General features: G+C 46.9%; 2 protein-coding genes across 3 annotated transcripts in view; one reads left to right on the plus strand and one right to left on the minus strand.

Moving 5' to 3' along the window:
• The window catches only part of Nek6 (NIMA related kinase 6), a 73,999-nt gene extending 64,491 nt beyond the window's left edge, over positions 1-9,508 (plus strand). For both annotated transcript variants that reach the window (XM_021157094.2, XM_021157095.2), the window contains exons 9-10: positions 4,716-4,829; positions 7,318-9,508. In XM_021157094.2, the coding sequence (XP_021012753.1) occupies positions 4,716-4,829; positions 7,318-7,428 (225 nt within the window). In that variant the 3' untranslated portion in view covers positions 7,429-9,508. The remainder of the gene's footprint in view (positions 1-4,715; positions 4,830-7,317) is intronic.
• A 546-nt stretch (positions 9,509-10,054) lies between these two features.
• Psmb7 (proteasome subunit beta 7) overlaps positions 10,055-25,144 on the minus strand; it is a 58,936-nt gene continuing 43,846 nt past the window's right edge. Inside the window, exons 7-8 of the mRNA XM_021157097.2 lie at positions 12,705-12,856; positions 10,055-10,311 (exon numbers count right to left, since the gene is read on the minus strand). Coding sequence (XP_021012756.1) covers positions 10,200-10,311; positions 12,705-12,856 — 264 coding nt within the window. The 3' untranslated portion in view covers positions 10,055-10,199. The remainder of the gene's footprint in view (positions 10,312-12,704; positions 12,857-25,144) is intronic.

The raw sequence follows: 25,144 nt of genomic DNA on the forward strand, positions 1-25,144 counted from the left end.
GTGTTACTTCCCTAAGGAGGTGCCCTGTTTTTTTGTTTTTTGTTTTTATTTTTTCGGATCCAACAATGTGGGTCTCACTGCAGACCCTTCACCTCCCTAGTTGTAGAATGGGGCCATCCATGGCTGTTTCCAGATCTGGTAGTTAGCCTAGTTAGCCTAGATCTGGAGCCAGGGACAGGACTGTTGAATCTTAGTATGCTCAGAATGAGAACATAAGAAGCATAAGCTCTACCCATCTCAGCCCTGGTGGGAGGGTCGGGGGTTCCTGGGAATGGGTCTGGGGAGCACAGGCCACCAGGAAGGGGGTGAGGCTTGGGCCATCTGATGTCTCCATGTTAGTGGCTGCACCTCCCACCTAGGACCCACTACTGGGCATCCCCAAGAGTCTCCACTGAACACTGGGCATCTCCCCACAACATTTGAATCCTAATATGCAGGTTGGCAGACAGGTGATTGATTTAGGGTTAGTACTGGACCCCCATCTGTCTTTTGCTTCCCTGGAGCTGATGTGGGGGGATGGGCCTAGCTTGGACTAGTCAACCTGAAGGTCAGAACTCAGAATCTCTTTACAAGGTGCAGAGTTCCTTGCCTTTCTTTTTGAGCCGGGAGCTTGAGATCCTTTAGGGCAGGCACTGCATTTTTCTCGTCTGCAGGGGACGGGGTGGGGCCAAGGCCTGGTAGGACAGAGAAGCATTACCACCGAGCTGTGCCCCCGCTGAAAATGAGGCATTTTAAATGCCTGGCTGGAAAGGGCTGCCTAGAATGTCCTTGTAGACTGGTTGGGTGGGCCACCTCCTGGGCTTGGTAGCCCAGTATCAGGAAGGCCTATGGGCCTTTCAGGCCAGAGCAGTCAACAGTGGGGCAGGTCGAGCCTTTTTGATACTCTGGGCATCAGTTTCAGGAATAGTCTTAGTGAACACCTGGCTACGGCAGGAGATCAGAGGGATTCAGAGACTCCTCTGAGAGCATCACCCATGCGTGCCAGGTGCTGGGGTGAGGGGACAGCTGTTCAGGAGCTTCCAAATACTCTTAATGTGTAAGGTCAGCAAGAGTAAGCAGTTTTGACTTCATGTTTGTGAGCATGTCCACAGAGCTCTCAAGCATTGGGCCTCCTGGGGGAGAGATGCTGTGCCTGGCAAGAGCCCAGACTGGGCAAGTCAGCCCCTACCCCATTGGCTCCAGCTGCCCCACGTGTGGAATGGAGTCTCCCTGCCTTGAAGAGAGTATGTGAGGCCCTGCGATTGAGGCACCCAGCTCCAGACACTCAGGCCTCTCTGTGAACCCATAGACCAGCTGAGCTGTGCAGCTGGCATTTGCTGCCAGGCTTTAGAAGCCCAACAGCTTGACACATTTCCCTTTTTGCTTTGGCCAACAGGAGGTCTCAGCACAGCTCAGCTTGGGTCCTTATGGAGGGAGTCCCCTTTGACCCATTCTCATGTATACTGTCCCTAGTCCAGATGGCTTATCATTTTCTTTCTTCATCCTCTGTTGTGTATTTTCAGAAACTGCTTCCTGTCCCCTTAAAGTCACAAGTGTCTCTAAACATAAACAAATACAGGCCAGTCTGCCTGAGAGAAGAGCTCTGTGCATCCCCCAGGGCCGATAGAAGATGACAGCTGGCTCCCTCTGTTCCTGCCAGCCCTGGTCCCTGCCCAAGCCTTTGTTACAGCTCCTTAGTGGCAAATGCAGCCCAGTCTTGGTCTGCACCAAGCCCACAACCATAGCCTTGATGGATTCCCAGCCAAGCAGGCTGTTCTAAGTCCTACACACATACCTGAGGAGGTGGCTTCCAGCGTGGTGGCAGGGCTCAGCTTAGTCAGTTGATCTAGTTGTTGGCAGTGTGTTGCTGAGTGCCTTGTAGCTATGCAGGAGCAAAAGGCAGTGGGAAGCCAAATAAATCAATCAGTCCTCTAGGAATATTCGCCCACAAGGACAGGACAAAAGGCGGCCATGGCCATTCATGGGCTGCCCTCAAGGGTGACAGTGGGCTCTGTTGAAGCTGGCATCCCTCTGCACCCCTGCAGTGCATCAGGGAAAGAAGTGTATATTTTCCCAGCAGACAAGGAGGGGCCTCATCTGGGCCCAGCACTGGGTAATTGGCAAGAGGTGTCCTGCAGTCATGGCTGCCACCTCCCTGAGACCACCTGTGGTGTCTTCTCTTGATATCAGCTTAAAGAGCTAGGATAAAACTCTCTCCTCCCCCCACCACTGCCCTTTCTGCTTCCTGCTTAACTTAGACCATTGAGAATTCACGTGGACCCCGTGGAACATATGCCATGCCAACATGATCTGGGGCAGGAAGTGTGTAAGATCAGAAGTAATCCCCTTAACATCGTTTCTTGAACCCCAAGAACTGGCTGAAGCCCCTGTGCACTTTCCCTTGGAGGAGATGGAGTCGCCAATGAAGCTGAAGGCTCACTTGGTACCAGCCTCTTGCAGTGGGGACAGAGACCCAGCAAGCTGCTGGAGAAAGCTGCTTTGGAATTCTGGCTTAAACAGTAGAATGGCCCAGAAAGCCTACTCCCTCACCCCTGAGAACTGGGCCACACATCCTCTCCTGGTCACCCTTCACTACAGGCTGGATTTGGGAGAAGCTGGGTGACAGACAAAAGGGATCCTTTTCTTAAGTCAGGAAGGAAACCTTAGGTTGTTTGAGAACAGACACATACTTAAACATATGAAGAGAGCCATGACTCTGGTGGTCTGGAGGTAGCGGGTATCTGCCCCCCAACAGCAAGCCCTTTGCTCCAACCTTCCTGGGGCTGGCTGGCCACCGGTCTGAGTAGATCTTGCCATCCTGGGTAATCGTTATAATCCCCATGTCGTCAGCAGGCCCTCAAGTTACTTCACAGCCTGCTGTCCTTATCAGGGTGGCAGGCCCATGGCCAGCAGCTGAACAGTGAGTAGTTTGGACATGGCTTCTGATAGAACCTGCAGCTTAGAATGGAGAAGCTCCGGCAGCAGGGACGGCTCACTGCTAATCCTGTGCACAGCAGCTCTCTGGGGTGATGAGGGGAAGGTGCTGAAGAGAAAGAAGAGATGATGGATCACCCCTTGCCCCATTTTTCTGAGACATTTGGAGTTAGTTGCAAAGGGCCACATTTGTGAAGACCCAACAGATTGGCCTGCTGCGGGTCAGTCAGTCCCTCTCCCAGGTCGCACATACCCATCAGCAGAGCCAGCATTAGCAGACTGACATTCAACTTGTCTATCCACAAGCTACCTCCAGAGTACTCGTCTGGATTCTCCGGCTGGGATAGAGGGCCATCTAGGAGCCTGAGCTGTTCCCTATTGTGGTAGCAAATGTCCTTTTGAAGTTGCCCAGGAATTGCTGGCACCAAGGCTCTTGTTTTAATTTTTGGAGGTACGTCACCCATGTCTGCCATTTTGCAGGCTCCGTGGCAAAACCAGCTCCTCAGTGTGGGTGGGGCCTCTGTATACTTTCCACTCACTGCCTTGAATAGGTTACTGCAGTCTTATTATGAAGTGGGGTGCAGCCTGGCACCTCAGGAGGTAGAGTCAAACACCCAGATTGGGGGTGTGGGGCATGAATACCCAGTTGCCCTTCACTAGCAGGAAGGATTGGCTGCCATATGTCAGGATGCATCAGTGAGCAGGAGTCGCAGGAAACACTTGAATCTCACCGTGGATCTATCGGCATCTGGGGCCCTCTGGTGCTATGCTGGGCTATGTCCATCCTCCTGCAGACCTTCTCTGAGGCTTTCCCCAAGTGCCTTGAACACTGAGAGGATAATCTGGGTACTTTAGGGAGACCTACCTCCTTGAATGAAAAAATAATAGGACCACTGACCCAACGCTCCTGTCCCTCACCAGTGCCCATCAGCCTGCCTCTCTTCAAGGTGCCCAGGGTGGTGTCTGAACCTTGCCACACCCTGTAGGCTGGAGCCTCTAACGTAACAGGGCCAGACAGCCAACTGTAGGGCCCAGCTTCTCTCCACCCTGGCACTTTATCATTCAGGCAGACAAGTTCCCAAGAATGATATTCCAACTGTTCTTTAGAGAAGTTGGTGAGAGCCAGGTATGGTAGCACTTGCCTATAATCCAAGCACTCAAGAGTGTGTGGCAAGAGGATAACAGAAATCCAAGCTGGCTTGAGCTACATTATTAGTTACAGGGTAGCCTGGGATACAAAGTAAGAGCCTCAAAGACATAAAGATGGGCTGGGGGAGCTCAGTGGGAAAGTGCGTGCCTTGTGTGCATAAGGACTCAAGTTAGAATTCCCAGAATCCTGAAACAGCCATGTGGTAAAATTGTGTACTGGGGGAGGTGGAGGCAGGCTCATCCCTGAGGTTCACTGGCCAGCCAGCTTACCTGACAAGTTTCATGTCAATGAGAGAGAGACCCTATCTCAAAGGACAGTGCTCCTGAGGAATAATGCCAGAGGCTAGCTGTCCCCTGAACCACACACACATGCACAAATACAAAAAGGAAGAGAGAGAACGAGAGAGAGAGAGAGAGAGAGAGAGAGAGAGAGAGAGAGAGAGAGACTGCTTTTAGAGAAACTGTCAGGCCCAGAGTCTGGTGAGCAGCCAGTTCTTGGGAAAGGGGCCCAGAGTGAGCTGGGGATGTAGCCTAGGGAGAAGCCCACAGGACACTCACTGCAATGGGGGACTAACCTGTGGCTCCTCTGGCTTATGAAATCCTTTTAGACTTTTGAGGCTAATGTGTGAGACTTTGTATTCCTTCCCTTGTAGATGGCAGCTCTCCAGAGCCCCTTCTATGGAGATAAGATGAATCTCTTCTCCCTCTGCCAAAAGATTGAGCAGTGTGACTACCCGCCTCTCCCGGGAGAGCACTACTCTGAGAAGGTGAGCGAGCTGGGGCTGGTCCTGGTGTACTTCCCAGGAGGGGTGGTTCTCAAGTGCCTGAAGCTTGCGGGATGCAGCAGCACACAGATGTCCTAAGACGTATTGCCAGGCTAGTGGAACCAAGTACCAGGGAGGTCAGAGGTGGGCACCTTGGGCTCATTGGTTGGCTGGTCTGCTCTGTGTTAATAGGCCTGTAACTCAGGAATTTAGACTTCCATATTTTATGCTGGGTGCAGGGGCCCTGGACAGTTCCTGGCTGTGTGAAGCTCATCCTCAGATCCATCATTTTTTAAATGGGCTAAATTATATCTCCCTCATGAGTAAACTATGAAGGATAGGTGACAGGTCTCATGGCACAGTAGTGGTACAGGCATATGATAGATCAATATACTTCCTTCACTGCCTTGAGTCTCAGGTTCCTCATCTCTAACATGGGGACAGAAGTAGAATCTCCTGTCCAAGTTTAAGATAAAGGATTAATGCATGTGACACACTTAATAATAGAGCCTGGCCACCATCTACTATCACCATCAAAAGTAGCAATTGGAAGTAACACAGCTCCATGTAAATGTTTGCTAAACATCATCTGTGATGTCTTGTTGACAGTGGATGCTAAAGGTGAGAGTCTAAGGTCTTCCTGGGCCACTGTGCAGAACCCTAGGCCACTGAGTCATAATTCACTAAGGCACCAGCTCTCAGCCTGTGGGTCTCAACCCCTTGGGGGTGGGGGGCACAGCGGATGTCAAATGACCATTTCACAGGGATCACATATCTGATATCCTGCATATCAGATATTTTCAGAACAATATTAAAATTTCAGTTATGAAGTAGCAATGAAATCGTTTTATGGTTGGGGTCACCACATAAAGAACTCTGTATTAAAGGGTTACAGCATTAGGAAGGCTGAGAACCACTGCACCAAGGAAGTCCATCATCCAGATGAGGAGAGGCTTTACAAGCAGTACCTGTGGGTGGGGACAAAGCCTAGGCAGAACCACGTAGGCTCCAAGCCAGCCTCCAGGCCCACTGGCCTCACCTGTGCAGACTGCCCCCCCTCCCCCCCCCCCCCCCCCCCGTGAGGTGGGGAGGTCATAGGGTAAAGAGAATTGTACATCACTCCTCTCTTCCCCATCAGCTCCAGTGGCTTGAAGAGTTCTCAGTAGCTATTCTGGGAAAGTATCTGTGGTCTGGAGAACAAGCTGGCGGGAAAGAACAGGTTACATTCGTCACAAAGTTTGTTGCTGACTAGCTTGTTCCTTTCCTAGTTTAAACTAGAATTTCTGCCCTACTAGAAGACATGTGACTTGGCTCTAATCAGTTCTGTGCTCCTGTGCCAGTCTGCCAATGGGTACCACCCACCCCACTTCAGTTGCAAGGCAGAAATGAAGACCCCAGAGCCCTTAGCTTTATGTCCTAGGCAGCCGTTCTAGCTCATTAGACATACCCCTAGCAGGCAGTAGCTCCAGATCCTGCTACTGAGCACAGGGTCTGTTCCTAAACATACCCCACTTTTAAAGTTATTATCATGTTGTATTATTTTCTTATTTTTTGTTGTTTCTCTTTTTGACTGCTTCTAAGCGATCACGGGGTAGACTTCATCTTGACCTGGTTTTCAAATTTTCACGGGATGGGCCAGACATGGTTCCCTTCCAGAAGAGCTTCAGAAACCACTGTCTGTAGATGATCTCCAGACATACTGCACACACCATCTCCATCAGCTTATGGATTCCAGTGTTTTGCACAGCAGTAGGATCACAAAATGGGCCAGTTAAGGCAGCCCAGCTTTGGAAGTTCAGGATAGACCCCCTAGTCTGAGGTGGATGCTGCAGCTCCAGGGCCTCTCTCTGGAACATGCCTGGGCCCTTCTCACTCTCTGCCGAGTCCCTACAACTCCCTGGTCCAGGACTTCCCCCCCTCTCCTTTTACTGGTGACCACAGCACCCTGGGCAGCAGGCACTCAGATGAAAAATGTTGCAGCCAGCCCAGTGTTGCACGTTTAAGACCCAGGCTTTTTAAGGTCATTATTTTAATTACCATTAAAATAACTAGCACTCTGGCTATCAGAACGAAAGGGATCAGAGGCTTAAGGCGCCCCTCCCCCACCCTGGCGGGCAAAGCCTTCAGTGTCTGGATAATTAAAAGCGTGTCTTTCATGAGCACAATGAAGAGGCCAGGGGGTGTGCAGACTGTAGCCTTGCTGCATGTTAATGCATTTATTATGATCAATAAGCCCTTTCCTTGAGTTTTCTCTGGTTTGGGCTTTTGTGTGACTGACAGCGGACATACATGTGCACAGTTGCAAACTGAAGATTATTTGAGGGTAAAATTCTCAGCGTCTCAAAGCATCACCTTTGGAACTAGACAGGCCTCTGCATCCATGGGATCTGTGTGACCGTGTAACTTACCCTGAAAAGCATTGTTCACTTGAAGGGACAACAGCACCATCTGAGGCGCACTTTAAGACTAACAGAATTGTCTTTCCTTGCAGCTTCGGGAACTGGTCAGTATGTGTATCTACCCTGACCCTGACCACCGACCTGACATTGTGTATGTGCACCAGGTGGCTAGACAGATGCACGTCTGGACATCCAGCACCTGAACGCAACACACCTCATCAAAGCCAAGTCACTTGTCTTACTTGAGTCCTCTCCCCACAGCCAAGACTAGAGGACTCTCCCAAAGGCTCCCAAAGGTGGCTGCCTCTGCCACCCAGCTGAAAACAGCTGGGCTATGGTCAGACTCCAAAGTCCTTTCTTTGAACTGTCGCAGACAAACTGAGCTGGGATGTGAGTGGGGAGGGGTTTGGCAGTCGTGGCAACCCCTTGTACCTACTGAAATGTGAACCTCTGCCTGGTTGCTTCAGACCTGTCCAGGCCCACACTGTCAGGAGACTTGGAGGGAGCTGGGTGACTAGTGTGGGCCAGCCTTGGCACATGGTTATCACCATTGGATTACTTCTTAGTACCTTTCCATACAACCAGGCTGTGTGCTTCATTCACTCTATTATACAAGGATACGATGGAAATAATGGTTTAGAGTAGAGATTGCGCTGTTTTCTCTGCATTTTCTAATTTGATGAGTGACGATAAAGAGCACCCAGCATCGGGCCTTTTGACATAAGTGGCATCTGGGAGATGGGAGGGTTCTCCTCTGTCTCCGCAGCCCTGCCCCGTCACATCACCACCGCTGGGATGCTATGGCTCACTCTAGGATCAGTGTGCAGACTTCGTCCATCCAGCAGGGAAACTCCAGAAGCTTTGCTCGCACACTGTTCTTGACAAGTTCTGTGTCTGGATCTTCCTAGTGACTTGTCAAAGCTTGTTGGCCTTTGTGTCCTTGCCTGCAAATGGGACATTATAATAAGGTATCGATCTTCCAGGTGGCTGACAGGATTTAAAACAAAAGATGTTAGCCATGGCAGCCTAAGCTTGCTATCCCAGCACTTGAGAGGTAGAGGCAGGAGGATCAAGAATCCAAGGCTGCCCTGAGCAATACAGGAAGTTTGAGACAGGAATGGACAACATAAGACCCTGTCTCAAAAACAAAACCAACAAAACCCAAACCAACAGAGATGCAAATCAGCTAGCAGTGGCAGGTGATCCAAAAATACAGCCTGTCACCCCTTCAGAAAACTCAAGTCATGGACTATGCAAGTCAAGAATTAAAATACAACTGTATTATGTGCAGGAAAAGCAGAAATATGTTCATTCACTTTTTGTTTCTAATAGGATTAACTGTGAAGACTAACTTATAAATGTGAATTTAAGGAAATGTAAGTGATGGAGGAAACAGTCTGAATTTTGTTCTTCTATTCCAGTGGGTCTCACTTTGTGTATCAAGACCCCCTTTACAAACCTGTCTCCAAAGATACTGATAATACGATTCATAACCGTAGCAAAATTACAGTTATGAGGTAGCAAAGAAAATAATTTTATAGCTGGGAGTCAACACAACATAAGGAACTGTATTGAAGGGTCCCAGCATTGGGAAGGTTGAGAACCGCTGGTCTATGCAATACTCAAGGAACCACTTGGTGACAGGCCAGTGCTCCTGTCTTGTCAGGTGATGTTTACCAGGGCTCTGCACAAATAAGCTCTCTGGCTAGCCACCACCCTCTTGAGCAGGGCCTGTACTCCAGATACAGCCTCTGCCCAGATCAAGCGCTCCATATTTTAGACAAATTGGGAAGAGACGGCTGAGCAGCTCAGGGGTGGCCCTGACTGCATGTCAGTGTTATCTTGTCCACACCTAGCACACAGCAGCAGCACAACTTCTTGAGGTGCCTTTAGAAGCAACCTGTCAGGCCCAAACCGTCCAAGTAACACCAGAATATTCTTAAGTTCCCCAAATAATTCTGACACTCATCAGCCAAGCTGCTGCCCTCAATAAATCCACTGTACCCTTTCAAGCAGCTTGCACAAGGGAATCTGTCCTCCAGTGTCCTGCCCCAGAGTACTGACTCTGAGAAAGGATCAAAGTCGCTGTCTCCTGCCCAGCACTAACTCCTGAAAGTTTTCCTAGGTCTTTGTAAGAACTGTTTCTGTTCTTAGAGGCTCTGTTCTATCTGTCCTTGGTACAAGCAGCCTTGGCAAACCAAAGAACTTCATTTCAGCACTCTACCCATTGTCCACACCAAGAGAACGATCTGCCCAATAAAATGGCCCTTGGGATGTACAGTCTCCACTGGACAATCACTATCCAGAGAAGCAAAGCAATCTATGTCTAATTACTGCAAAACAGCAAACATCAAGTACTCCTTTAGTTGTCAGGAGAATGGCTAGAGTGCAGCTCACCAGTCTCCTACAGCCACACAAATACCAAGTTTCCATCTATCTTTCTCTAGACCTGAGCATGTTTAGGCTGAGAATTCAAACTGAAGATATCTGTCCTGGGGAGGGGGAACTAGGGATGTAAAGTTGGGTCTTGTTTATGTAGGGAAGCCATCTACTCACAGCCGGAGACTCCCTTGCCACTGCTTTGCACTGATTCACTCTGTTAGGACAGATGCCTGGGGTTACCCCCAAGTGAAGATGAAGGAAACAAATACAGGCCTAGGTTATATTCTTTAGAACCAAAAACCCAATCTGTTTTGTTTTGTTTTTGCCACAAAGAACTAATCAGTCTCAGAGGACCGCAGCACTAACGCCAGAAAGATCTGGAGCATAGAAAGGGAAGTCGGGACAGTAGGAGCCCAAACGCACAGTCCCAACATTACAACCACTCACTGAGTTTTTTGTCTTTTTATTTATTTATTTATTTTAATTGAGCAATTGCCAAAGGCATGTTTTCTGGTTGGGGTAGAATGGGGTCGGGGTAGGGGTGGTATGCACCCCAAGTCATCTAGAGTTATCCAATCACCCACAGCACCATTCACGAAGTGTCCATTGTCTGAACGGTCTCTTCCAGCACCTCAATCTCCAGAGGGGTAACTTTCTCGGTGAGGACCGCGGTAGTGCCTTTCTCACATCTGTACCGGCCAAGCCTAGTGAGAAAAATAAAAGCAATTAGACTTCTGCTCAAGTGCCCAACGGAGGTCAGGACAGAGACATTTTGGCCAGACAGCAACAGGCTTGACTAGACTCTGGGAACTCCACCTCTGTGGCTTCAAGGAGTCAACCTCCCCTTACTTCCAAATAGTACACTTGAAAGGGGTGCGTGCGTGCGTGCGTGCGTGTGTGCATGCACTCGCATGTGCATGAGACAACACTTAAGAGATAATAGAAAAAGCACTGTTTTTCGACTTTCCTTCCACACCCCACCATTCTCAGTAGAGCTAGAAGCTACTTGGTCATGTGACTTGAGGCTTCCACTTCCTTAAAACTCACATCCTATGCATCAAATATGAGTGATGTGATTCGGCCTTCTGCCCCTCATCTCTAGAAGCACCAGCAATACAACAGAGTCCACAGCCAAGCTCCAAGCGCCTCACTCCAGGCCAACTGTCCCCACAGGGCACAGTGGACTGATTACCACTAGGACATGCTCACCTGACCTGCCTCCTTGGGGCTTGCTCTGAGCACAAGGGTCTCATCCTTATCCACACGTGCTCTAACTCTCCAGTCCTGAGTCTGCCAAAATATGGTACCAGACAACTGCTCCTTTGTCATGTGTCTGTCTGGAGTCACAGTTCCATCAAGCTCGTGTCCGATCAGTGCAAGCTGTGCCATAATCACATGCTCCTAGAAAATGTATCCCTTTAAACAGGACTTGAGCTTCAACAGGGAGCAGATGGTAGGTACATGACAGCTCAGGTGGAAGGCATACTTTTTCAAAATACATCTATCTGTCCTTGTTCCTTAAGGTTTAAAAACATCTCTTGGACTGCACCTTGCAGGGTTATACTAGCAGTTAGATGTTGCCTTAAGACAATGGCCCAACAAGATAATTCATTTGAGCTTTACCCTGTGTTTAGGGGGAGTGGACACAAGAGCCCTTGTACCTTTTGGGTAAGGCTGTTGGTCTAAGCAGCATGCAGGGTAGCAGCCAGGTCCATCTGCCAAGCCTTCGCCCTCACCTGTTGTTCCTTCTGGAGAGGGTTCCCTCATCCAGGCAGCATGCTCACAACCACTAACTAGTCTAAGGGCAGTGGGGTTCTAGAGTGTGGATGCTGGTACCACCCCAAGGCAATTTATTGCATACCTCCCCCCTTCCTTGTCACCATGTTGGGTCCATCCCCACCCTAAAGGCTAGGAATAGAACCCAGAGCCTCCCACATTCTAGGCAAGTATTCTTCCACAAAAACCAGATCCCTGGCTCCACAGTGCTACCTTTAGCACAAAGGTTCCTTTTGCAATCACACCCACTTTTCAAGGGCGGCTTTTAGAATTCTCTGCCTGGGCGACTATCATTCAGCCCACATGGAACAGAAACACTCCCTAGTTCTCTTCCCAAAGGATCAGATCAGCATCCTTCAGATCAGCATCCTTGGGAAATCCTTTGGCTTTCCCAAACCAGCCCTAGATCTTAAAGGCAGCTTCCCTTTTCACTCAATGCCCAAGGAACTGGCATCACACTACCCTAGCTCTATCATTTCAAATACAGGACTGATACCCAGAGCCACCATGCCAGCCAGTGGCCATCCCTGTTACCCACCCCAGAGCTGTCTGACACTAAGCTTCCACAATGCTGAGAAACAGCCTACAACGAGGCACTGTTAATACCGAAGACCCACCCTTTTCTTGTGAATCTAGAGCTAGGGATCCTCAGTGGGTATAGAAGCAAGCCTTCCAGGGGTCACATGCTACTAACCAGAGTGCTCAAGTAGCTATAACTGTCAATTAGTGAGCTACAGGTACATGCAAACACCATGTCTTTTGGACCTAGAACATCACATAACAGTTCAGATCTTGTCTTGCACCACTGAAGTGAGGCACCCAGGGATGTAGGCCACAGTTTCAGTGGCATAACTGTAGCGTAGCATAAACAACACTGGTACAAACCATGGCCACAATTCAGAGGCTTATAGCCACAGGATTAGGACTTTTAGGATGTGTTGGGCCAGCCTGAAGAAAGGCTGTGGGCTGGCTACCATGAAACATAAACACTTCACAAGATTCCATACAGGGCTTAAGATGCTGAAGAAACCACAGGGGGGGTGGGTGGGGCAGGGGACACACACTTCAATGTCCCAACTGACCCTGAAGCCTTCTCTTAGACCCATTCCACCTTTCCTGCCAACACATGACAGATTAAGACACTTCTCCATGCCTGACCAACGTGGGATCATATAGTAGCCCGACTCAAAGGACTGTTGTATAAGCTGCTTTGGAACATTTGGCTTTTCTCAGCGCAGGGAAACATCCAGAGAGCCCAATCCAGATGGCATAGGGAGGCCAAAGGTGATGGGACAGGAAAAATGATATCCCGTTCACTTACCTGGTCCCTTTCTTGTTGGGCACTGAGAATGGACGAAGAAAGTCCAGCTTGCTCTTGCTGATAACACACAGATCAATGTTGCTTCCAGACCCCAAGTCATTAAAGATGCCAGCTGCAATAGCCTCACTCACTAGCTTCTTGGCTTCTTCCTCCTGAGAAAGCAAAAGGGCAGCCATGATAAGTTATGCCCATGGAGAATGGTGGCATACTCAGCGCAGATAATAGTTCACAGGTCTGTTTGTTCGTGGTTGGTGCTTAAAAACCTCCTTAGAGCTGGGCAGTGGTGGCACTTGCCTTTAATCCCAGCAGTTGGGAGGCAGAGGCAGGCGGATCTCTCTGAGTTCCAGGACAGCTAGTGCTACGCAGAAAAACCTTGTCATGAAAACCAACCCTAACCATCACCACCACCTCCCTAGAACTAACTCCAATGGTTTGCCTGGAGCTCTTCAGGTGGTAAGCAGGGGCCTAGACTTTTCAAAGTCCTTCATGCCCATGCCCTTTCTTCACTACAGTGTCTTCCATTATATGCTGCCAGTATCTGTCATTTAAAGAAAGACTCAATAAGTGCTCCTAAGGGCTGAGCAGTAATACTTTAGGTTTCAGGGTACACTTATTGTCTGTTACAACTATTTGATGCCAACACCTAACATATAACAGCCACAAACTAAGCATAAACAGGGTGATTATCAGTCCCAGTAAAACTTTATTAACAAAAATGGGTGTTAGGTTGGATTTGACTCCTGGACTCAGTTTGCTAAATGATCAAAATATCTTAATGTTGACTCCAGCAAAATATCTTAATGTTGACTCCAAGATAGAATCTTCTGATCCAATAATGGGGGAAGACAAAGCTGCGTTTATAAAGTCAGGTATATAGGGCTGGTGAGATGGCTCAGTGGGTAAGAGCACCCGACTGCTCTTCCGAAGGTCCAGAGTTCAAATCCCAGCAACCACATGGTGGCTCACAACCATCCGTAACGAGATCTGGCGCCCTCTTCTGGAGTGTCTGAAGACAGCTACAGTGTACTTACATATAATAAATAAATAAATCTTTAAAAAAAAAAAAAAGTCAGGTATATAAAGTATTTATAAAGTAAGATAAAACCCCTATGGAAGCCATCTTCTTAGATAACAGTGGACAAAATCAGCACTATGAGGCTGAGACAAGCTGATAATAAAATACAATTATATTTCTGGGGAAATGCTGCCAAAGCCAAACCCAAGACCACTTGCCCTCACAGAATTTGTCTCCACCCAACCTATGAGCTTACAAGTTTACCAAAGTGACTTGCTGCTTCTCCCCAAATTTCCCTATAACTTATTTAGTTAAAATGGCCATCATATGCCAAGGGAGACACACTAGGACCACAGACAGAGAGGTCCCAGAACTTCATCCTCTTGGGATTTTAAGAGTTCAGGCCCATGTGACAGCTCCAAGGCTCGTCAAAGGTCAAAGGCTGAGTAGGAAAGACAATAAAGGCCGCCTCAGCAAGGCTTCACGGAGAGCTGAAGGCAGGCTGTAAATAAAGGCATCCAGGAAACAAGAGCAAAGCAGGTAGCAAGGCAGAACATAGGTCCACCAAGCTGCAATCCTTTATGAAACATGGGCAGATGTGAGCCAGCCTTTCCTAGCTGTGTGCTGCGGCTGCTTCCCAACAGCACAAGGGTACAGTACAGACACTTGAGCCCGACAAAACACGTATCTCAGTAACACCACCCCCCACTTCAAGCCCCACACCCGAACTGCCCCAAATTTGGTCTAAGAGCCTTGATGAGCAGATTCAAGGCAGGCTTCAAGTTGTGCGAACAATCTGAGCCAGGTTTGAATACTAGTGACAGTAGTGCCCTCTACAGACCCAGAGGAGGATAGAGACAGCTCTGCAAGAGTGGGAGGGATCTTTACCAAACCAGCAGCCAGACACCTTTGTGAGAGCAGTGAAGCAGGTTATTCTCGTGTGCATGTGCACAGTGCCTTGAGAATTCACCTCACAGAATCATCTCATCAGGAACTCTGTTTCTGAACAGTCCCACAAAAGCCTTACCAGAAACAAGGAAAGGTGGCATACATACAGGAGATGGTAGTGGAGGCTGCTCCCACATAGAAAGCAACACCCAATCACCGGCTTAACAAATGCAACCTCATTCCAACTCTGCTTATTAACCAACCTTAGATGTGCATGTGCACGCTCGAGCGCTGGGAGTGCCCTGCTTGCTCCCCAGCTCGGGGCTTCCCACCTTCTCCCCCTTCTCTTTTCTCCACTTAACTACGGCCTTTGTCTGTCCTTGTCCCTTTAGCTAGTGTTCTGAGCAAGGCACATGGGACAGAAAAAAATAACCAACAGGCAGCACTTAGCACCACAGATCTTAATTCGCAAGGGAGGATGACATTGAGAGCATGGAAATATATGAGCTGTTGTTACACATGCCTGTCAGGTCTGTGTGCATTCACCTGGATAGGAGGTGCTGCAGAGTACAGGTGACTCTCCTGCTGCTTTGTAAACATTTGCACATGGAAGGAAATCCCAGCAAAAGCACATTTCAAAAAGTACAAAGAATTTGAAATGTATTATGTATAGTTTGATCCACTCGTAGAATCATCATGTATGCAGACGTGTGAAAGCTTTTACAAACTGAGGAAACATTTAACGCTTCTTCACCAATTCTAGAGAAGGTGATTCTTTACGGACTCCTCCCCCTTGACCCCACCCCCCAGTTATGAAATGGAAAACTTCACACTGAGTACCTACCGTAACATGTCAAATACAGAATCAGGCACATGGATAATCACCATCCAGGTTTACTACAATCCCCAAACACCTACGGAGGCTCATACTAATCAGAATGTATGGCCGAGAGGGAGCCCCAAGGTCACACAGCTAGCAAACAGTAAATAGTAAAACAGGTTTGTGGTAGCCACAAACCGTATCAGCTAAGAAGTAACCTTCTTGGGCTCTGGGCTCTTCACTAATCGGGGACACCACGGCTGTGTTAAGTTTAAGGACAGGTGCCAATGTCTATCTGGCAGCTCCTCTGGCTGTCATCTCTATTAGAGAGCAGGGGAGCCTTGTGCTTTCCCTAACACCCACAGACTACCTGATGAAGGCCTCTTGCCTCTCTACTTTGCACAAGATAATGTTCCCACAATGTCCTGTCAGGAATGCCAGTATCAGTGGCATACCTTCAGGAGACAGAGGTGGGCAAGTCTCTGAGTTCGAGGCCAGCCTGGTCTACAGAGCAAGTTCCTGGACAGCCAGGGCTACACAGAGAAACCCTGTCTCAAACAAACTAAAAGATGATGGTCTTACTCCATGTTCTTCTCACCACCAAACTCTCTCGGAACACAAGGAGGCTGAAAACCATTGCTGTCTACCCATTACTTACATAGTACTTTCAAGGAGTATTTTCAGAGACCTATCTGAGGAACTGCTTCCTATCTAAACTGCTGTCTTTAAACACGGTACTTTACAAACAGACTTCTAGGTACAGACAGATGCGCCTATACTACTACGCATGGTCATGTTTTCTCTAGAGTAAAATTTCGCAAATAACTTGTTTTTAATATGTGCTGCTATTATTTTAGAAAACTGTCAAGAAAATTTCAGAAAGGTGGGGAAAACACCACATTTATCACCTTTGGCTCACAGAATATTCAGGAAACATGTTTCTTCCTCTAGGATTCCTTCTTTCTAGCACTGTGTACCTCACTCTTCTGGAAGATCTGAGGTGACCTGGGTCCTGAGCAACATCTGCCTGGGACAGGTGCTGCTTAGGGGGTCTCTGACCTAGCCCTGCAGACCCTGTACCCCAGATGGCTTGCCCCAGGTGCTCTGTTCTCCCCCTACTGCGCCGGCATCCTTCTCCAACCAGCCAGCTGCTCGAGGATTTACACTGCTTATCTCGAGGGAACGTGGAGATTTAGTGTTAGACCAGCAGGGTACATCCCAGCTACTAGAAAAATAGTCCTCCAGGATAAGAACAGCCTCAAAACAGTCATGCAGAAGACCACCATGACCCTGGTGACAGAAAAACCTGAGGGTCTTGGATTCAAGGTCATCTGGCAGGTGTGGAAGCAAATGATAGAACCACATCTTCCTACAGACTCCTACTTCATGTTGTGTGGCTGAGAGCAAGTAAGCACTTCTCTGAGATGTCGCCCTTCTCTGCAGTATGATAGTACACTCTACCTCACAGGTTTGCTGCAAAAAGAAAAAAATCAAACACAGAAAGTACCTACTCCAGTGACTGGTACACAGCAAATACTTCATGGAGGGCAGCTTATTTAATAAAGCGAGACAGAGGGACCCTAGATGCAGCCTACCTTTCAACAGCAACCGCAGGTACCAAACCTCATGCCTGGAAAAGGTGGTCTAGACAGACCTGCTGACAAACCTTCCCCCAACGCCATGGAGAAGTCCCTGTAATAATTAATCCAAGCAAACCACACTCCCTAAAAGTTCAGAGAATATAAAAGGAGCACTTCCTGCTTTATGGCTACAAAGACCAAACTAACTGGGAATATCAGTCCCCCGGGCCACCCTGCTTCTTAAATGAGATTACAATAAGAGTGATGTACTGTACTCCAAGTCAGCTGTGACAAGCAGCACTTTATAGAGCTATCTGTTTGTCTCCATCACTGCACCGCACAATGTGTCCCTGGACTCCAATGTGCAGCTCCATTTACCGCTACATGACAAATGGGCAGCACTTGTAAAAGGCACAAAGAGGTCCACGTCGGCCATGTAATGGTCACCACAGCTGTACCCGAGTGCTTGAGGGGACAAAACAGACCCCCAAGTTCATTAAACTGACCAGTAATGGATCTTTCAAAAAGTGCCTTAGGAATCGTACAGAAAAGGCTAAAATAAATAACTCAGCATGGAAGGCTAATCTGAAACGGTGTTTGATAAATTATTTATACCACAGGCGATTGTCTGCATTTAATATTGGAGCTACTAGTAGCATCTTTAAAAGATGATTTATGTGTTGTAATGCTATTAAACTTTATATTGGCCCACTGCTAGCTATAAAGTCTGCTGAGATTTAGAGAATGAGTTTTAAACTGTCACTGCAACATCATAGGAGATGGAGACTGTATTAAATCTTTACTTTAAACCTGTTATCTAGAGAGTTGTGTTTTGTAGACACTCACAAACTGATAGATTACCTCAGCACCGCTACAGTGTGGGTCCAAAGAGCACTGCAGAGAAACTTCTCCACGTTATCCCATCTATAGCTGCAATCCAATTCCTCTTCTCACTAAAGTGATTTTCAGATCAGCAATGTCACCAGAGTAGAATATAGGTCTGCCAGCCAATGGGCACCCTACACAGTTCAGCCTCAAATTAATCCTTTGTACGTGCCCGCTCGTGCACGTATGTGAGAGTGTGTGTGTCCCCCCAATTATTTGACACAATACATTTGTAACTAAAAATTTTAGAAGTAAAAAGAAACAAAACTGGTTATTTGCAGAAAAGTACCATCTGCTAAGTAGCTAGATTGAAAGGGGTGGAAAGGGGACGAAGTGGACTCTCATAAAGGGCAGAGCTCTGTCTACTGTTTGTTTTACTGGCTGGGAACAGGGTATGTCACTGTGTGTGTGGGGAAACCACAACATGATATTAGTAGTTTCCTCAGTTGCTCTCCACACTTCATTCATTCATTCATTCATTCATTCATTCATTTATACATACATATACATACATACATACATTGGTGTTTCACCTATGTGCATGTCTGTGTTGATGACATTGGATGGCATCTGGAGTTACAGACAGCTGTGAGCCAGTCATCTCTCTAGCCCACTTCTTTTTTTTTTTTTTTTTAAGATAGGGTTACTTACTGACTGGCTACACTGGGTCAGCCAACCCATCTTGGTGGGCCCACTGCACTCGGGTCCTTCAGCTCATGTGGTGTAGCAAGCACGTTCGTTACCCACTGAGCCCCTAGTTTCACTACTACTATTTCCCAGCACCACAGAAACATCCCTTTGCCTTCTACCAGGAATTGGAGACAGTTGGCTCTTCTCCTTGGTTTCCTCTGGTGATAAGGATGTGAGATAGCATGGTACCCCAATTCTCACATAGTTTCTATTTCTTTTTCTATTTGCTACTGGTCTACATTTACCCCCATTAAATGCCTAACATTTGCTCATTTATCGACAACATATATTTAATTCCTTAGAACCAAGTATGAGATGGCTGGTCATAGGGTTCAAATTTCAGTAAGGAGGGATGGAATCAAGAGATCTCCTGCATTATATGACTACCACAGATAATATAGAATAGTATAGAAATGGCTGAGCATGGTGTGTATGCTTTTTGTCCTAGTACTCCTGAGGCAAATGGAAGAACATCATGAGTTCCAGAATAGTTAGGATACACAGTGAGATCCCATCTCATGGAGGAGGGAGGGAGGGAAGGAGGGAGGGAAGGGAAGAGAGGGAAATATGTTAAATCAACCAGAATTTAGCTTATTAAAATAATCCAAATTAATCTTAGAAAACTTATATAACCTATCTTTGACTTGGAACAGCCTAGTGTTCTACACTGGAGGTAGGGATCAGTGTTTGCCTGCCTTTTGAACAAAGACCCTGAACTCTGCCATCCTTAGCACCATCACCAAATACAACACATACGCACAAACAGTAATATATTCTACTGCTCAGACGATCTGAAGCACAGCAGGTTAAGTCTGGATGTGACTCGAGTTTGGATTCCAAAAAGAGAAAACCACACTTCTGCACAACACACCTTTTCCATCTTTGTATCCCAGGACGTCAGACTGCAACACGTACAGCAATAAATTAAGGAACAATCTCAGCTTCAAACACACACAGTTTTGTGAGACTCAATGACAAAGCCACAGGACAGGCCAATACCAACAAGAGAAATTCCAAAATTATACTAGTCTCAACTGGAGACCAGTCAAGGACAATTAACAGCAAGGAAGAAAGGGGCTTGAACATAATATTTTGTAGCGACCTGTTAATATGCTAAGGTATTAACTATGCCATTGACGAGGCCTAAAATTTAATTGCTGATAGGTGAATAAAAAACGTAAAAGAGTTCAAAGGAGTATTTAAAAGAGCCCCCTTCTCCAGCAGTAGGCTTTCTGCACAAATCTGATACATCTCATGTGTGGCCACATCCTTTTTTAGTAGAAAAGCTAATTTGTTTTTCAGACTGGGGTGGGTAGCAAAGTAAAGACATCCAAATTCTGGGTCTGGCTTGAGCTCTGGAGTAAAAAGACCTGCCTGTGAAACACCTGGAAATCACTGTGTAGAAGTGAATTGCAACTGTCCCTTTAAAGTTAACAGTGAGCCAGGTATTTCAGCAGATACCTGTAATCTAAGCCCTTGGGAGACCATGGCAGGAGGATGATTAAGTTCAAAGTTGGCTTGGGCTCAGGAAAAACCTTAACTCAAAACAGCCAAACTTAGAGGGGCTTGAGAGGTGGTTCAGTGGTTAAGAGTGATTGCTACTCTTGTAAATGACCTGACTTCAATTCCTAGCACCCATGACACATAGCCTCTAACTCTAGCTCCAGGGGATCTAATGGCTCCGGCATCTATGGGTACTTGCACTCATGTGCAAATACACACACGCGTGCATAACATTTAAAATAAACCTTAAAAATAAAGAAGTAAAGCAAAGGCAGAACGTGTCTTTATGATTGCAGTGGTGAAAGCTATTCTCTTGGGACAGGTCGGTGTGCTGCCCCCTGTGGGTGCAAGAGTGCACCAGGCTGTGGGTGATATGAGTCATCAAGGAAAGCTTGTGGTGAGTTCAGGAGAGATTTTAGGGGTTCTTAGCAAGGATGAGAAGGCCTAATTGGGCTTTCCCAGATAACCCAAGTAGGGAAACCCTGACCACTGCTACAGGCTTGGAATATACATAGACTACACAGTCACAATGGGTCAGAAAGCAAAAATAAAGCTCTAGACAGCCCCATCACTCTCTATGCTGTAGCTTGCAAGAATAGAGACAGTGCCTCAGCCAAGAGCTATGAGGAAGAATAATAATGACAGCAATGTCCTAGGTATATGTGTTTACAAATCTATTGGTGAGGTCTAACATAAAAGAAAGAAACTGTGGAGAATTGCTGTGCTAGACACCCATGCTTACCCAGACCTCGTCTGCTTCTGCAGGTGAGGACACGGGTGTACACAAAGCTTGGCTGATGCTCCCATAGGCACTCAGTTATGTGTGAAAAGAGCCAAGAATTTGTGCCAAACTAGTGCCTGGCACCACCAAAGTCTCTCTCCCTATCCTACCATTAGGAAAACTGGTGGCGGGCAAGTGGTTTTGCTGGAATCTGTGAAAGTGAATGGAAAGAAAACTACCTAAGCTTCCAGAGGGAAAAGGACCAAAAGAGAGGAGAACATATTGCTCTCCACAAGGAGAGGAAATCAGTGTTCACAGCACAGTGTACACAAATATACATTTCCAAGGCTGCAATGACTCAAATGTAAGGAAAGAAAAAGACAAGAAAGTCTACGTTTAAAACAAATGCCAGAAATAGGCCCAGTAATTCTCAGAATCTATTATCTCTCTCTTGAAATGGTCAATTCTAGAGAAACACAGAGCTTATGACTGAAAATGGGGAAGATGGTAGAGAGGTTGGACCTTGGGCTGGGGATGTCGTTCAGTGATGGAGTAAGTATAGCTTATGTGAGGCCCTAGGTTCAATTCTCAACACAAGAGGGAAGAAGGCAAAAATGTGGTGGGGGAAGGAGTCAGGAAACAGACAGGGATCTGTACACAGGTCTCGGCAAAGATGCAGGCAGGCCTCAATCTGGGGCTAAGTACTTGCATATATGTTCAGGGTCAATGTAGGGAATGTCCTCTACACCATTCTTGCTTCCATAGCCTCAAGGTCTAGGAATACTGGGCAAAAGAGCCATGGTTAGAGCATGTACCCTTCTTCTAGGAAACAGTCATGAATAAAGCAGATTTCAAGTGACACAAAATTATTCACAGAATATGGAGATCCGATGAGCTCCACATGAACTCACACTTGGATGTAAGTACACACTGCAGGCACCACTGTGCCAGTGGTGACATCTGCGCAGAGCCCGGCAGGGAGAAAGAAGCCCTAAGGAGAAAGGGGTAGGTAATCTTACAATGGCAAAATTAAGAGCTACCGAGAGGCAAAGTCGACAAAGAAGTTGTGGGTAGTCAAAGGCTATACATGAGTAAGGTCATGAGGACTGGGTCAAGTCTAAGACGGGTGAAATCAAGACAACACAAAGAACAGAAGTGGTGCGTCAAGAGAAGAGTCAGGACCTGAGTGTGAAGAAGACCCTGACACCTTCCCTGACAGAGGCAGGTGTAGTTCAGTGGAGCTGAATTGCTGAGAACCTTCCACATAACACAGCCTCAGCCCTGCTAAGCACTGGGAAGCCTTACTGGGAGGTGATTAGATGTGCGCTTGCAGAACCTAGGACTGGAAGCAGTGGAGGAGAGACCACAGCAGGAGCAAGTCCTGGCGAGGATAGCTTGGTCCACTGTAAAAGAGGAAACAAGTGAGCAAGTTTGAGTTCAGGAAGGGTCAGGAGAGGGTGCCCACCTTGACTTCTAGCATGTCATGGCCACCAAGCACTCCTCTGAATGAATGCAACCTGAACACGAGAAATCTGAATAACTTTTGGTGGGTTGACAATAATTGAAAGACAGTAATTGTTATACTCCCTCATACATAATGACAGGCTTCTATATAAATTCCCTAAAGGATGTCACCAGAAAGGGACAAGATCAAGTTGAGGAAGAATCACTGAAAGCTTACTGAACTTACAGGGAAGGGGGGACAAGTGACATAACAACAACAAAAGCCCCACCTGGGCAATAATCAACTTGTAAATGCCATTTCCCATTTCATGAATGGCAGGACTATGAAATATTCCCGTCTGGCCCCTGGAGTACCACTGAGTGAGGACACAGGATTGGCACAAGAGATGCAAGTGTATAGAAAGAAGCACCAAGGGGCCACCACAGGCCCTGTGTGAGGTCAAGATATGAGGAAGAACAAGTAGAACAGCTTAGAATGGTAACTGGTGTGCTGTGCTGGCATACATCTTTGCTCCCAAGAGGCAGAGTAGGACCTCTGTGAGCTCTAGGAGACAGGGATGCATAGTAAGACTGCTTGAAAAACAAAACAAGAAAGAATGGCAACCTGGGTAAGGGCAGAGAAGAGGGAACCAACTAGAAGGGGCTACCAACTAGGACCCCTCTGAGGACCAAGCTGATAACCTTGTATTGGGCCCCCGAGGAAAAGTCTTCACATAGACTCTCAGTTCCTTAAAGGCAAAGAAGAGATGCTTCTAAAGGGGCACAAAGAAACCAGATGTGATGGCAATCCTCTGTATCCCAGGATTCAAGAGGCAGAGGCAGGAGGTTTATGCCAAGTTTGAGCCCAGCCTGGTCTGCATAGTTCCAGCCAATCAGGACTATGCAGTGACTGCCCATCTTGAAAGAAAGGAATGAAGAAAGGAAGGAAGGGAGGGAGGGACAATAAAACTTCCAGAGTCTGGATCTGGTAGGCGTATCTTAAGAAGTAAAAGAGTATGTTGAATTTTTACGGTTTTTAAAATGGGTTGTGTATGTCAATCTTGGTGACAAGCTCCTTTACCACTGAACCATCTTATTTAACCTTGACTTAAAGAACTTATGGAAATAAAGACCAAGCATGACCCCAGCCCTGCTAATTAATTACTACCTGTGTGACCTCAGTGGTTTCTCACAGACCCTAACCTAGCATAGTACCTATGGTTTAATGTGTTAAGTGTTCCTGTGCAGACTCTAATTATACAAAGTTCTGAAGCACAGTGGAAGTTGCTAGTCCAGTACCCTGCTTGACTCCTGCTTTCGCTAGCCTTCGCCAGTAAGGTAAACTTCTCCCAGAACTGATAATAACAGCACCCAACTCAGAGCCAATAAATCAATTATGAAAGCAGCTATCATACTGCAAATGAAATTCGATATGAAGTCGTAAGTCTTGGTTGCCACTGCGCCTTTCATATAGAATTTACTTCTGTATTTGGGAGGTGACCCAAAAGCACATTCACACTGCTTCCTCTCTTTCACCAGAAACTCCTATAGGAGGCAGAAATGCACATCCAATGAACTACACTGTGCATGTCCCTTCCCACTTACTCTCAAACAAACAAACACCAACCCTCTCAAGTGCCCCTACCCTCACACTCATTTCACAAATGCTAGAATTCAAGCAGCACAGGGCGATAAACCACCATCCAACGGCGTAGGACCAGACAGACGCTGAAAGGCCCAAGATAAAACCATCGGGTCTGGCTCTGACCCCAAAGTCCATGCTTTGTTCATCCAAGGAAACAGAACCTCCGAACAACCAACAAAATACTAACAATGGTTGTTTAGTCATTAGTTAGCTGGAGCTGAGGTCTAAAGCACTTTCCCTCTAAAATTATGGCATTATTGTGGCTTAATCCATGCAACTCTAACTAACATCCCTCCTGAATCTAGATGGTTACATCTGGTAAAACTGAGACCCTCCTGATGACATCACTGTACCATCATCTGTCCTCAACAAATCTTATATGGAAGCCTGTGAGATCCATAGGCTCACATTTTCTAAAATACAGCTCTCCCCAAACAGAATGAGTTCAATTGTTCTCTTCACTTTGTGAATCAGCAACAAAAAGAACCCATCTAACTTTGTTTTCACAAGGCCATTTGTTAATTGTAAATCTTAACTAAAACAGAACTAAAGGGTAAGGACAAAACTTTTTAAAAAAGTTTTGGGGTAAGAGGCTAGAGCTTTTGATACACTTGACTGGCAATTTAAATACTTGGTCTTCCCAAAGTCCCCCTTGGAGGGCTGGTTCCAATCCACATTAGAAGTGAACTGTCTATTTTATTAGCAGGCCTACGTAGAGGTGCAGGAAAAGCGAAGGTCCAAGGCACACGCAGGCCTCTTCAAAATGCACGTACTCCATCGCACCAGTCTTGGTGTTCTTCAACAACTCATCTGGGTTTTTTAAAAATTCCACTTTCAGGTCTGGAGAGATGGCTCAGTAGTTCAGAGCATTGGCTGCTCTTGCAAAGGATCTGGGTTGAGTTCTCAGGCCCCATATGATAGCTTTCAACAGTCACTCCAGATCTGGGGATCCAACACGTTCTTCTGACCTTGGCCACCAGATACACACGTGTGGTATACATGTGTACATGGCAAGCAAACACTCATATCCATGAAATAAAGAATTGATTGGGGGGGGGAGGAGAGGTAAATTTTTTGAGACAGAGTTTGCTAGGCAGTTCAGACTATCCTCCTGCCTCAGCTTCCCAAGTGCTGAAAGGAGTGTTGCTACTATATTCAGCTTTCATCTGAGTTAAAAGCCAATGTATTTGTCAAGAATTCAAAGTCAAAGATCATTATATCACTTTAATTTTCTGCTATCATCATAGTTC

The sequence above is a fragment of the Mus caroli genome, chromosome 2 (assembly GCF_900094665.2).
Source record: "Mus caroli chromosome 2, CAROLI_EIJ_v1.1, whole genome shotgun sequence".
NCBI lineage: Eukaryota > Metazoa > Chordata > Mammalia > Rodentia > Muridae > Mus > Mus caroli.